Here is a 15,223-nt window from a genome sequence, read left to right as displayed (position 1 = left end):
AGAACTGTCTAAATGACCATATCTGTGTAGTACGTTTTGGTATTCGGCAGGGCTGGTCCCCATCAGTTTTCTTTTTCATGATTGTTTTTACTACTGATTGTCTTTACTTGAGTAGTTACTATTTCAGAGACTTTTAGAATTATGTCATATTTAATTTTTTCACATGCCATTGCAATTATGATGGAAATTGCATTGATTTTATAGACTGATTGGAGGAGAATTTACATCTTTACAATGTTATGTCTTAACATATGTTTCTATTTTTATTCAGAACTTTCAAAATGTCCTTCAATAAAGTGTTATAGTTTTCCTCAGATAGATTTAGCACAGTTCTTGTTAAATTTGCCTGCAGTTATTTTTTAGTTTTTGTAACTGAGGAAAGTGTTGCGGCTCTGGTGTCTTGCAAGTTTGCAATTTTACGTTTGTTGTGGTGGTTATTTGATTAATAATTGTCTCCCTCAACTAGACTATAAACTCTCTGAGGGCAAATCCCACCTCTGGTTGTTGTCACACTGAATTGCCAGCACCCAGCAGAGTGTCAAGCACATAATAGGTGCCCATAAATGCTATTCTGAAAGAATAAATGGTCTCTCAGATGGCACCTGCTTCATATCTTCCAGAAACCCATGGCATTCTTCTCTGGTTTTCCAGTGCTCTTTGTGTATTGTTTAGTATTTCCTATTTTTTCCCCTGCTATTTTAGTAAAGGTGTTTGGGATGGATGAGAAGTAAATTGGGCTGCAGTCCCCTCTCTGGAACCAAAAGTCTTTCCTTCTACCAAGTGTGTACATATTTATGCAGTGTATTTCCACAGGCTATTTTTCAACATGAGCTGTTCATTGAAATGCCATCTGTAATTTTTGTTTTCCCTCAGGCTTATATTCAGAAAGTAGAGACAACTGATATGATTGAACTGGGACAGAGATTGGTGGATTCTAAAAACTGCCTTGCCTTCCTCATTGAGTGTGCCAACTTTTCTCCAGCAGACATTAGGCTAAATAATAATGTTTTCCAGTGGTATGGAAGAATGGAAGAAATTTTTGATGAACACAGGAAAATTGTTAAAGAGAAAACAGAGCAATATCAAGAAGGTCTTAAGGTTGGCATCACAGATATTTTTGAAGTATTAACTTCTTACATAGCATTGGCAACTTCTATTTCACAGGTCATGTATTTTAGCTTTCTCATACTATAAATCTTAGTAGAAGTTAGTACACATATTTCTCATACTGTAAATCTTAGTGGGAGATAGTACACATAGTGGATTGTTGTGGCATCATTTCTTGATTTGTCAAGGGAGAAAACATTTTAATATATTGCCCACAAGTGACCATTAATAAAAATACTATTTGTCTTATACGGTTTATAGAACTCTTTTGAGTTATTTTATTTTTATTATTTAACATCAAAGCTCCCTTGGTGTAGAGTGCCTTCACACCTCATAATTGCTCACACTCACCTATGTTTTGTGCCCAGAATCATCACTCTAACTCTAACCTCTTTTCTTTTGTCCTACATGTAAGATGGTTTGTGATGTTCCTGTCTACTGTCCAGCATCATCTCCTAACTCTCCCCACTCCTTGCATAACCCTGGGCAGCTCCTAGGTCCCCGCTCCCCTACCTCTCGTCTCTTGTGCATTTTCCCTGTTGCTCTGGAGCTCACCCCTGCCCCGCACACATGCTTGTCTATCTAGCACGCTCGGTTGGCTTTCTGAGAAGCCCTCTCAGTCAGACCTCAGGGCTGCTTCTCCTCTGTTCCTGTTATACTTTTAACTCATCTCCACTGGACCAGTTACCTGATCATTATGTTATTATTTTCATGTCTATCTCCCTGTTAGACGGTCAGCTCCTTGATAGCAGGGCCATCTCATGTTGACCTTTTCTCTATTATCCCTCCTGGCCAGCACAGTGCCTGACACACAGGCATGCTGTGAGCACTCCATAGCTATTGTCCGAATAAATGACTTAGGATTTTCTATCTCGTTTTACAGATGAAAAAACTAAGGTTCCCAAAGGCGGTGAAACTTGTTCCACATCAGCCAGTAGAGATGTCCTTTGATAGCAAGCCTAGCCTCTTTCTACCATGCTGCAGCAAATACAGTTAATACAAATACAATTGGCAGAATATGTTGTTTGGAGAATAAATGACAGACTTTAAAAATAGCCTTCATTTTAAACTGTAGTCTATATTTTTATTTATATTGAGGCCATTTCAGAATGTTAAAAAACATATTAGACACTTTAAGTTACACCATAATAGACTCTTAGAAAATTGGTAGGTGGCCCAGAATTATCTATACTTTATTGTGAAGTATACTATTCTAGAAACTGCACATAATGTTGAATTTTTCCTCTCATTTCCCTTCTCCCACTGGGCCAGAGCAATAAATTTGACAGGAAACTAAAGGAAAGAGGACAGAAATCAACCTAGATAATCTATAAAATACAAAATCTATTTTTGAATAACCTAGATTTGACTTTTGAATATTTTATTAAGAGCTCTTTCTTTTAGAACCATTTAATTTGGAATACCTTACCAATGACAAGTTTGCAATAAGCCTCTCATTAAAAAAACACACACCTGTTTGATATAGGAAGGCTACAGTTTTTAGGCTGGAGTTTAAATCTGGATTTATTTACCTTATACGTTTTTTTGTGAAGAGAGCCCATGAGACAAGAAAAATAACCTTGGAAAACTTTGTTTTAGCATTGCCAATTAAAGAGATATCTGAATATCAGAATGCAATTAAAGAAATTTGTTTTTTCCAGTTGTTATAAAAATGCCACAAATGTCTTTACATCCCTTAAAAAACTAGAGTTTTCTTTTACCCCATACTTGATGATTTTGAGATTTTTTCAAATGCTTATAAATCATTTGTTAGCATAAATTCTTTAGCGTACTAATGAATATCATTGTTTAACACATTCTTACTCATTTTATTACAGCTTCTTACATTGACAGTACAAGGGTAAACTTTCTCTGATTTGTGAATTACAGGAATCTTGATCCATTAGTTTTAAATTCCAACTCCTAAAAAAATTCTGCTTATTTTAGATCCCAGTCATCTTCCAGGTCATCCTTTTCTTTATATTTTGCCAGAGACAAAATATAATAATAATTCTCATAATCCTTACAAATATTTAAATTTTCTCTTGATGCCTAGGGGTTTTAACTTTTCAATAGTAACAGCGGATGTTGTTTTTATCAGCTGCGGTGTGAACGATTTGTGGAGGAACTGGAGAGTTATGCCAAGCAGTCGGAAGAGTTTTACTCACTTGGGGATCTTCAGGATGTACAGCGGTACCTGAAAAAGGCCCAAACGCTGAATGCAAAGTTGGATTTAGCAGCAGACAAGGTAGGATTAAAACATTCTTAAGAGGACGAATTAGTGCAAAAGAAAGAACATTGAGTTTGTATTGCATATTCACCTTTAAGAAATGGGTTCAAATATAACAGTTGAACTACATTTAATTGGAGAATAATGTAAATGGCACAGATGGATTTCACAGACCCGCATCAAGGAGGAAGAGCATCACTGTTTTCTATCAGTAGTGATAACATTTCAGTGGCCTTCATATTTTATTTGAAAGATAGAGCTATGCCTCCATCTGCTTCTTAATTTGATTTTGTATCATTTAATTGTTTGCATCACATGATAATAACACCTGGTTACTGGTCAGTTTTCCATCTTGATAGAGCCAGCTTAGATTTGGTGGCTGTGTTTTAAAGTAGGCCCATTATCTTCTTTCTTCAAGCCGCTTTGCTCCCAATATTGCTGTTTTAGAAGTCAGCTTTCTCAGTAGAAGATGCTGGAGGGGCAAAAGCCACAGCCTTTGCCATATAAGATGTTTGAAATTTTTAGTTGTGCTTTTTATTTAAAAAGGGGAAATTTGAAAACAGACCATATTATGAATGCTCCACCGTTTTTCTTACATTGAAAGATTTTAATATCTTATCAGTATCTATCTTGCTCAGGGTTTTGAATTCTGTAGATTTCTCCTCTGAACCACCCATATCCTCACATACTTCACTACTAAACTAAGAGGAAATTAATACCTTCTTTGCCTCTTTTTATCCTACATATCTTTAAGACCCCTCTCCAGTTGCATCTGCTCTATGGAAGCATCCGTGCCTGCTCTATTTCAGCATGATCTCTCGCCTCTGAGTGATAGCATTTTTAGTATATATTATTCATTTTATATTAAACACTACTGCTCTAAGGCATCTCTCTTGTTGCCATATATTATTATTGAACAATCGCTATTTAAGTTTCTACATACATATGTCTTCTCAGCTGGATTTCTAACTCCTTGGAGTGGTACTTTGCAATATAATACTTTTTTCTATTTTCCACAGTACCTGATACAATACTGTGTATATTAAAAGTGCTTAAGTTCTTGTTAATTAATAAAAGAAGCTAAATCCTCAGTGTATCTGTCTGGGCAAAGACTTCTTCATATATAGATTTATTTTACTATTTTAACTAACTTAAACAGTCATCGTTCTCTGGAAACTGTAATTAAAAAGAAATAGGAGAAAGATTACTGCTCAGTTTTTCTAGATTGTGACTTAATTAAGTTTAACTTTAGGGCTTAATGAGGGTTTTTTAAAAGGGTCACATTTAATATAAATATTTTTTTAAAAATTTAATTTTGAATACCCTTCACTTTCAGAATAATATAGTTAATACCTGTCCTTGCAGATTGAGCAGTTTAATGCTGAAGAGGAGGCATTTGGTTGGCTACCATCAATATATCCTCAGCGGAAAAAAATCCAAGATGGCTTGAACCCTTATCTTCGTCTCTATGAAACTGCTGTTGAATTTAGCAACAAATATAGAGGCTGGACAGAAGGACCATATCACAAAGTGAATCCAGACCAAGTAGAAACAGATGTTGGAAATTACTGGAGAGGACTATATAAACTGGAGAAAACCTTCCATGATTCTCCAAATGCACTGGCAATGACAAAAAAAGTGAGAGCGAAAGTGGAAGATTTCAAGCAGCACATTCCTCTCATTCAAGTGATCTGTAATCCTGGTTTGCGCCCCAGGCACTGGGAGGCCATGTCCAACATTGTGGGTTACCCTCTGCAGCCAGCAGAAGACTCCACCATCTTCTCTTTTTTGGACATGGATCTGGAACCGTATCTAGATAGGTTTGAAGGTATTAGTGAAGCAGCTAGCAAAGAATATTCTCTCGAAAAGGCCATGGAGAAGATGATTAATGAATGGGATGTGATGGAATTTGTCATTCTTCCTTATAGAGAAACTGGGACATTTATTTTGTCATCAGTTGATGAAATTCAGATGTTGTTGGATGACCACATTATTAAGGCACAGACTATGCGAGGATCTCCATTCATTAAGCCTTACGAAAAGCAAATGAGGTAAAGTTTATATTTATATGACAATGTTTATACTATGTTACCAAAATCATCACTTGCATGTACCATATAGTTATTTTTGAAAATTGATTCTGCATTTCATCCGTACTATTTTAAGTACTTCGTTGTAAGGAGTGAAGACTTTGCTTCCTTTGGAAGGGCACTGATCCTTTTGCTGTCATCCACGTTCGTGACAAAGGTAGTGGATCTTCAGCCCAGGCGTTCATTTCTATTGCCTACAATCTGATCTTATATATTTGACTCTCAAAAATAATTTCGAGTCTATGAACATAGTTTATAGAATGTATAGATTATAAAACTGAAGATAATTTCATTTTCCAAATATACTAATTAGTTTGTTGTAGATGATCCTTGAAAGCAATTTCAACTCACATGCATGAGTGATGGCTGGATAAGTGCGAAAAAATGAAACTGTGATTCTAGTCTGAAATTTTGAGCATCTGACACAGCCAATTAAATTAAACCCTTATCCTGTCAATTTTTTTCAATTTTTGTAATTTGTGTCAAGCAGTTTATATTTTACCTTAAAAAAGTGAGTAAATCTAAATCAGACTACCATCCTCAGTGTGAAGTGTGAATTTGCATGGTAAGGGAAAGCAGTATATTATCCGAAACTTGCACATGCCCTCGTATTGGCTCAGTCTCGCTGATTGCTCTGCCTCCTGCCCAGCTTGCTCCCATGTGCTCATCAAGAGTAATTTTTGAACAGCTCTGGAACTGGTATATCTAGATTCTATTTTTAAAGACTGTGCATGAGATATTAGTTAGTGGGAAATTTTCTGCATCAGTCAGGGATTAGATGGGGAAAGAGGGAAGAGCACCAGAAGAAAGCAGAGGCATTCATTTCTTGTGAAAAGAGGTAAAACAAATTCACTGATAAACATTGAAAGGAAGATATTTTAGAAAGTTATTTGAAAATGCCCGGTGACTTTTAGAACTCCTATTTGCATTTCTTGGTTTTAACAATGTAGACTTACAGATCACCACTTACAAATGATGAGTGATGTGTTAATATGCACTTAAAGCTAGCCCATCTCTAAGTTCCTCTGCCATTAACCAATCATTCTTCTTTATAGCTGTGTTATCTCCTATAGCATAGCGGTTACAGCTGTCTGGATTCAAATCTGGCTCTATTGCTTATTAGCTGGGTCAAGTTGAACCTGGTACTTATCTCTGTGTGCCTTAGTCTCCCCATTGTAAATAGATATTATACTGGACCCTACCTCATGGGGTTGTTGTGAGGATGGAGCAAATACATACAGAGATCTTAGAACTGTGCTTGTACAATTCTTAGTTTTTGGTGTAATTATAATATTTATTCTTGAGGAAATTGTCATTATTTTTGTTCTCCATATTGAGAAATGAACTGATAACCTATTGTAAATTCAAAAATACTTCCTTCTCATGAATGCCACACTAATATATTTAGAATGATGTGGATTTTTCTTTAAATGCCAGTTACATCTTATGAATTGAAATATTTTATTCTGGAAATAAAGCCTTTATGGGCCTACATTTTTTAAAAAAAAAAGAACGTTAAAGGAAATGAGTCTTGGATGTAACTACCTTTCCTGAGAGCTGCAGAGTGCTCTTCCCTGAGAACACCGTTACTGTCTCCAGCATTTCATTCCTCACCTTTTACCCTCCCACCGTGGAACTGGATTGCAGAAAGGTTTATTGTTATGACATATAGAGAAACTAGCCCATTTGCAGATAGGTATATCTTAACATGTGTGTCTGTAAAAGCGTAAATGTTGATGCTATTATTTTAAAACAAATTTTGTACAACAAATGTAGCGGTTTATCTTTGAATGAAGTTAGGTGAACAGAAATTGGAATAACAAGATTGCATAAAGATTGACAGTCTAGTCCTGGTTTTGAGTTTTGTCATCTGAAACATTGCTTGGTTTGCTATTGATAAGAGCCTCTGTGTTTTGTTTCTCAGAGAATGGGAGGGCAAACTCCTGCTGCTTCAGGAAATTCTGGATGAATGGCTCAAGGTCCAAGCCACGTGGCTGTATTTGGAGCCCATTTTCAGTTCTCCGGACATTATGTCTCAAATGCCTGAGGAAGGCAGACGATTTACAACTGTGGATAAAACATGGAGAGATATAATGAAAAATGTCACACAAGTAGGTAAAAGTCTCTGAGAATGTGATTATTTGGTGAAGAGACATGATTTTTGTTTTCAAAACAATCCAAATAAGCCATTGTCTTTTTCCCACATAGGTTCCATTTTCAGATATTATTTTAGAATCCCAGGAGCAAGAAATATCAAAAGCAAAATATGGGGCTGGCCCTGTGGCCTAGTGGTTAAGTTCGCAGGCTCTGCTTCGGTGGCCCAGGGTTTTGCTGGTTCAGATACTGGGTGCGGACATGGCACCACTCAATCAGGCCATGCTGAGGCAGCATCCCACATATCACAACTAGAAGGACCCGCAACTAAAAATATACAACTATGTATTGGGGGGCTTTGGGGAGGAAAAAAAAAAGCACAATAGATATTTTATCCTGACTACTTCTTGAGGTCCAAATTGAATTTGCATTATTTAATGAGATTTGGTTCTGTTAGTGGGTCTTACCGATGCTTTGGTAGGAAGACACTGCCCTTAGTGCTTGCTGTCCCCATATATCCTATGGCCCCTGGTTATGGGCTGCCCCACCACTGAAATGTGCTGCAGTGGAAACGTGTCAGTGTGCCAGCCACTCAGTCATCAAGGTTCTCTGCAGGGGCCCAAAAAAGGATGAGTCATAAAGATAAATAAATAGAAAGAGCCCAATAAATACAAGCAAAATGCAATCAATCAACACAAATATTGTGGAGGAGAACTTACAGTTTAAGTTACAGAGGAAATTTAGTAAAAATCAGTAACACTAAAAAATGTATGACTTTTGTTCAACCGAAGTCATTTATTTGCTACCTGAAAGGCATGGTTTGTGTGTTATTGGAGGTTAAGATTAAAATAGAAGAAATGTTAGTTATTAAATTATATCATGAAATGAATGTAAACTTTGCCGTTAGTGTTTTGATCAAATACAATACTGTAAGATAGGAAGAGTATTATCTTAAAATTTTCCTACCCTAAAATAGAATTATGCATGTTTTTGTTATTTGAACTTTGAAAGTTGTGATTATAATCCTAAATACTGGTAATACTGTATCAACATCAACTGTATGACTTGATAGGAGAATATTCAGAAAGATGGACATGAGTTTATTTATTTAATGTTTACTTCATTTTATGTAATAATACTTGAAACAAATCTCTGTATAAACCAAACTTTCGTAAAATTAATTATACTAGAATTCTATAGTTAAAGGACCTATAAGTGAGTCATTTTGTGATGCACTTAATCATCTCTAATTAATTTGCTTTATAAATTTAGCCTTTCATAGATTGTTTCCTTACAACAGGGCAAAACCCTTATAACATGTATATATTTTCATTTAGAAAAGGATGAAGTGGAATTTTTCTCTTGCCCCAAAAAGTAAAAAGTAGATGCTTATATTCTCCTAGTTAATATAATTTTAAAAATTAAAAAAAAAGGAATTTCTTTTTTGGTATTCAATCAAATCCCACATTGCTAAGGAAATTTTATAGATATTTTGATGCTTAGAAAAGGGCAGCTGTGCTGGGACTGGTAAATAAAGGAGGTGAATTTTCAATTCTGTAAAACTGCTGAATTAAGAACAAACAAAAAAAACACGTTACTTCCGCTCATTCCCGAATAAGCAGTTTTCTTTGGGTGACACTTTGTTTGCTTTGCTGTAAGACTTGATTATCTTCCTCAGCTGGTTTTACATTTTCTTTTTCTCAATATGTTAATATTCAGCACAGCTTTTGTCCACACTCTCCAAAGCTTTGAAGATCAACATAAATCTGTATTCTCTTAGGAAGGATAATGAGATGACCTGTGTAGTAGAGGCCACTGGATTAAGTGATTGGTACAAAAAGCCATCATTTTCAGTCTTACAGTTTCCTAATAAAGGTTCTTTTAGAACTATGCCAAGAGAAAAGGCTCAGAGGTTAAAAATAGAATGTAAATGATATTGTTGACATAACTGGCTTGATTGAAGTGTCTTGGTTCCTTGGGGTATAAATGTGGAATAATTTTGTTTTGATACCTGTTGCCAACTATGCTTAGCCAAAGCCCCTTTTTTTCTGGGAGACGCTCCTTTTTGACCTTTCAGTCTAATTTCAGAATTTTTCAGTCACTTTTGGTTATTAAGATAGTTTTGTTTATGAATACTTAGTTGTGCTTGTTTTAAGAGCTCAATTTTCATCTTCTATTCAGAGCTCTTCTCCTCCCCACAGTGCAGGTAAACCTGAGGCTCTAGGGATGGGAAGGTGTGGGGACTGCTCTCCCACGCTAATCTCCTTCCTGTGCTTATCATCTGGTGCTGGGACAGAGAAAAGATGAAGAAAAGGAGGGAGGAAGGGATGGGGAGAAAGATAGGAAGAGGGAGAAGGAGAGAGAGAAAGAAAATGAGAGAGGTAGAGAGCATTTACTGATGTAATTGACCCAGCCAAATTGGCTGTTCTTTTTTCAATGGTCGTATGATGGACAGCCTCCTGTCAGTGGTGTCCAGGCACTGTCCTTTACTGTTGGATATCGCACCTAGTCTAGCTTTTGACCAGTTGTGGACTGATAAAGTCCACAGATTGACCGAGTGCGGACAGGTGAAGACCTTGACAAACTCTAGCTGCTGAGGGACCCTATCTTGAGCATCTCCCCCGGGTTTGGTCATCCTCTGCAAGATTTGACTGCATCTTCAAATTGACCTACTGATGATGGCCTTTGCCACATTCCTTTCATGTGTGTGTCTTTGCCCCATGCTACAGCAGTATTTCACAAATCTGTAGCCCTTAATTTCATCTAGGGTCTGCAGAAAGGTGAGATCCCTCTTCAGTACCTCTTAGTAGCCTTGAGCACACGGTCCTGGCCTCTCCTTCCCCTGGTCGTCTCACCACACCATCTTCTCCCAGGGTTCTTTTCCTGCTCTGGTAGCAATGGAGCAGGTCAGCACACCTGGTGACACAGCAGACTTCCAGTTGGGGAAGAAGATGTTAGCCTCCTCTCTTTACAGATGCTTGAAAATATTCTAGGCACCCTCTTGGGCCCCCTCCCTAAGAGTCACGGATGGGAACCAGCACCATCTGGAGGTGAAAGACATGGATAATCTTTCTTCATGTATGTTGCGCTCATCCCCAAACTTGGCTTTTGACCCACACAAGTCTTCTTTTGTATTCCACACAAGGCAAAAGAAGGCACTTTTGAATCTATCCCCAAACATTTTCCCCTTGTAGCCTAACCCCATCACAGTAGATATTTCTTCCTGTTACTCAGGCCAAAAACTTAGGAGTCATTCTTTATTTTTATTTTTCCCTTTACTCTAGTAAATATGATCACTTGGTACCAAGCATCTCACTGCTTTCTAGTGAGCTGGAAAGCTAAAAACCACGTCTTCCAGACTCTTTAGCATCTAAGTTTCTGGAATTGAATTAGATTTTGACAATTAGATACACTCATTTGGGATTTGGAAGGCATAAGGGAAGCAGTGGCTGTCTTCTTGCCGTTTTACTTATTTCTGCTGTCAAGCAAGATTATGGACACGTGACTTATTTTTCTTTTCCAACAGAACTTCAATATCTGGTCACCAGTTTTATGGGTATTTAGAGGTGGTGATGATGGTGACTTCCTGATCCCATTCTGATCCCTGGAATCACATCCACCCTGATGTGTTCTTGAATGCACTAGTTCTGGTGGTGGTACCCTTTGGTCCTGATTGGGACAGAGGAGGTAGCACTCCTGGAAGGTTGGTTCCACAGTGTTCTAAGAGTCCGACCTGGAAGCCTACCCTGGTCTGTGCTCCCTCAGATCTTCCAGCGATTTTGTAATCACTTAACTCCCTATGTTAAATGTCTTCTTTGCTTGATGTACCTAGAAGGATTCTGCACTAAACTCGTAATAAATAAACCAGAACCTCAAGGATGGAATCTAGGATTGTTCATGTGACTCAGTTGGGTTTCAGGGTAGTGAAGATCTAGTTACCATCTGAAAATGGAACACTGTGTGGTACCTGGCATGCAGTGCAAAAATCATTAACTTAAATTATGCTCTTGATTTCCTGGAATAAAGAGTCTATTTATAGGCATTGATTTGGTAGACCAAGTGGCTGCTGGAATAGGTCAATATGGTAGGAATTTGAAATATAAGGGATGTGAGATGGGCTGAATTCTTTCAAAAGCACTGGAGAAATTAAAGAAATGGCATAATTCAGAGTTTTAAATTCTCTGCTCAAGACATGGTCAGAGGACTAAAGAGCTTCTCTGATTGTCCTCAAAGAGCCCCTTATTTCTCATAGCTACAACTTTGACAGAGCCAAAAGTGAATTATACGGTGTGATCCACTGGGTTGCCAAATTACAATGGAATTTAACTCACAGCCTTGCCAGATCTGGTATGTGAAGGGTAGTTTACTTATTGGGAAAGAGTGGGGTGGGGAGAACTGGGATTGGGGACATTTGGGTGGATTTGATTGACTCTGGGTACCCTGACCCTCATACTGCTGAGCGCCCCCTGCCACAAGCCTTGGCAGAAGCCTGAGAAATATAGGAGGCAATGTGTTGTAATGGTGCTTGTCTATGGAGAAAAGAACTTAAGTTAAATGTGGTCAGATGTATTGATGTGAATGCACTTACCAGAGATCCTGGTTTCAATGTACTAGTCAAGGAGATGTGAATGGCACTTGGTTTTTTGACCCAAACCTGGCTCTTACCTAAAAGAAATTGAAGTGCCAGAAAATTCTTGATATGATTTAAAGAAATTAGGGACTACTTTAAAGATGTTTCTGTAAAATATAATTGCACCATCCAGAAGTGGAAATGACAGCGTCATTAGGAGTGGCCTTAAAGGGCGGCAGGAAGGGAATCCTTCTAGTGGGTACAACTTCAAGGAATATATTAGTTTGTTTTTTAACCTTGCCTAGAAAGAGAGGTGGTCGGAAGTATGGATCTTCATCTGACCCCAGGGTTGGAAGTGTGGATCTACGTAGATCATGGTCAGTAGCAAACAGTTTGGCTGCATGATCAAAAACTTAGAAGAAACAAGATTGAAGGGCTGGTAACAAGGAGATCTGGGGAAGAGGTAGAAGGGATCAAAGAATAGAATATAATGTGAGCATATTTGTATTTTCATGTAAATGCTCAATAAAAGACAGCACTGCAAAAGGAGGCACTTAATAATATAGTTGACCAGTTGCTCTATTTTGTGAATGTCAACCAGCATTTGCCAGCGTATGCATGGTGAGCTACGAATAGAATAATCATGTAATATGTTGTCCAGCCTCGGGAACTTGTGAGAGTTAAAGTAATTAATAAGCCAGGAAAGCAAGCATAAACCAGAACTGTCCTCATCAAACTGGGATATATGGTCACTCTAGCTATAAACAAAGAAGTCATGATGGCAGTGATGGGAATTATGGAAGGACTTATCATCGTGGACGACCATTCACCAGCCCTGCTGACTGTCCAAGCTGCCAGCTGCAGAAACAAACATAATGCTTCTGTTACAGCACCACACCTGAAGGGACCAGGCAGCCGTTTAGAAGGAATTGAATCCACTGGAGCTCTTTTAACACAGAAGGGGGCAGTGATTTGTCTGTACCAGATGGGTCTTTCCTTTCTCTTCCCAAGCTTCTGCCAACACTGTCATTTATTCATTCACTTACTCAGTGACTTGCTCATTTTGAGTTTCCACACTACACTGCTTCTGCTGAGGAACTCACATTACAAGGGAAATGAGGCAATTGACTGACACTTATGAGATTTACAGGTCCTAATATGAGTGTTGGCCTTATGAAAAATGGAAGGACTCATGTTGAAGACTCAGTTGCTATACCAGCAGGAAGACAGTAGTTTGCGAGTTTGGGGTGCAGTTCTAGAGGATACAGAGCATATGTTCTCAACCAGTTCGAAATGTATTCTCCCATTGTCAGAGTCCATGGGTGCGGGAATTAAGGAGTGAAAAGGAGAGTGACATTTCTCACCAATTCACCCAGTATGCTACTCACAGCAATTTTGCTTCCTGACTTTTGGTTTTGCTGGTTGAAATGTCTTAGTGTCCAGGAGAGAAATACTTCTCTGTATGGGGATATATCAGTGGTTTCATTGAATGGGAAGTTCTTGATCTGCTCACTCCACCCTTTTACCTCTCTGTTCTTACGACTTTCCATCTTACCTACTCTATTCCAGCCACACTGGCTTCCTATTTTTTTTCTTTTTCAAATCACCCATGCCAAACACACCCTGACCTGGAGCCCGTGCACTGACTGGACCCTCTTCCTGAAATGCTGTGCCTCCAGATGTCTGCAGAGCTGATTAATGGTTTTGCTTCCTTGAAGTCTTTTCTCGAATACTACCTTTGTGAAGAGGCTCGCACGGAGCCCCCTGTTCAAAACTGAAGGCTGCCCTTTGCCTTCGCAGCATCCCGAGCCCCCTTTTCTTGCTTGTAGCATCCATCACCTTCTAACTATGAATTATTATGTTTGTTATTTGTCGTCGTCTCCCCATGGAGGCTGGGATCTTTGTTTTTTCACTGTTGTTGCCAAACACTAAGAAGAGTGCCTGTTGTGTAGCCAACCCTCAAGTATTTGTTGACTGAGTGAATGAATAATTGAATTGAGATGGATCCTCGAATTATTGCTAGTTCTAAGGATTCTGAGTTTATTCTGAAAAACTTTCTCTGAAAATTCAATTTTAGGTAAGTGGGCCCTAAGATCTGGATTAATTCTATAAACATCCTGGGTCTTGAAAGAATTTCTATTCCTGGTGAGGTCAAAGGATTTCAAAGTTGTAAGGGGCTGAAAGGTCTACTCAGTGAACCCACATTTCCTGTCTTAGTGCTTAAAGGGTTTAATGTGGACCTTACCAGTTTTCTGTTGTTCGGGGACTTGATTAGGAAGTTTAGGCTTCCGAAGTTTACTGAACCGGCCTGAGCATAACTCCATCACGGAGTCTGAAACAGTACTTTCTGTGAAGCTTCCTGGTAGCAGTAATGAGTATGCTCTCTCCGTAGACCCAAATTAGGTTTCAGGTCCCTGATATCACAGGCTTTTGGTGTAGAAATGTAAATCAACCAGGAGCCTGTCGTTCGAGCTGATGGGAGTGTGGTGCTTGTGAAGCCAAAGGGGACACAGAAAATCTGTAAAATTATTTCTTTAAGTAAAAAATATAAAAGTTAATAGTTCCTTCTCCTCCCCTCCAGGAGACAGAAAAGTAATTAAAGTGTCAAGGGAGTCATACTAAGTTTCAAATTTCTAGTAGTTTCCTATTATAGCGTTGTTATGTCCTGAGAACACAGCTAATAAGTAGCAGCCTGGTACCACACCCAGGCTTGTACTCTCCTGGAGTTCTGTGTCTCTACAGGCTTAACTCATCCTGCATTTGCTCAAGCATTCAACAAATATTTATGGGAATGCCTACCCTGTACCAGGATTTTATGGCAATGCTTAAGGGGACTTAAAGCCAGTTTTATTTTACTGTGATAAATATCTTACCTGGAGGATGACAGGTTATAAAATGTTCATTTTAATTCCATAGACCTGATGGAGCGATGTAAGCGCCTCATTCCTTCCATCCCCCCAGGTAGTTGTCTGTCTGTCTGTCTCTCTCCAAGAAGCACTTATGCAAGGGAAAACGAAAACAGTAGTTTCAAGTCTGTGTGTTCTAGGCACTATGTTAGGTGTGTCAAATATGTTATCTAATTTGTCCTTATAACAACTTTGAGCAGAGGGCTCTTACCTTCGTTTTAAAGAT

At 38.4% G+C, this 15,223-nt stretch overlaps 1 protein-coding gene across 3 annotated transcripts in view; it reads left to right on the top strand.

The window, feature by feature from the left end:
- DNAH7 (dynein axonemal heavy chain 7) overlaps nucleotides 1–15,223 on the top strand; it is a 235,229-nt gene that overhangs the window by 59,496 nt on the left and 160,510 nt on the right. For all 3 annotated transcript variants that reach the window (XM_070581701.1, XM_070581700.1, XM_070581702.1), the window contains exons 16-19: nucleotides 874–1,098; nucleotides 3,209–3,355; nucleotides 4,703–5,388; nucleotides 7,352–7,538. In XM_070581701.1, coding sequence (XP_070437802.1) covers nucleotides 874–1,098; nucleotides 3,209–3,355; nucleotides 4,703–5,388; nucleotides 7,352–7,538 — 1,245 coding nt within the window. The remainder of the gene's footprint in view (nucleotides 1–873; nucleotides 1,099–3,208; nucleotides 3,356–4,702; nucleotides 5,389–7,351; nucleotides 7,539–15,223) is intronic.

Source organism: Equus przewalskii, chromosome 17 (assembly GCF_037783145.1).
Source record: "Equus przewalskii isolate Varuska chromosome 17, EquPr2, whole genome shotgun sequence".
Taxonomy (NCBI): domain Eukaryota; kingdom Metazoa; phylum Chordata; class Mammalia; order Perissodactyla; family Equidae; genus Equus; species Equus przewalskii.
This window is presented reverse-complemented; position numbering and strand designations above follow the sequence as displayed.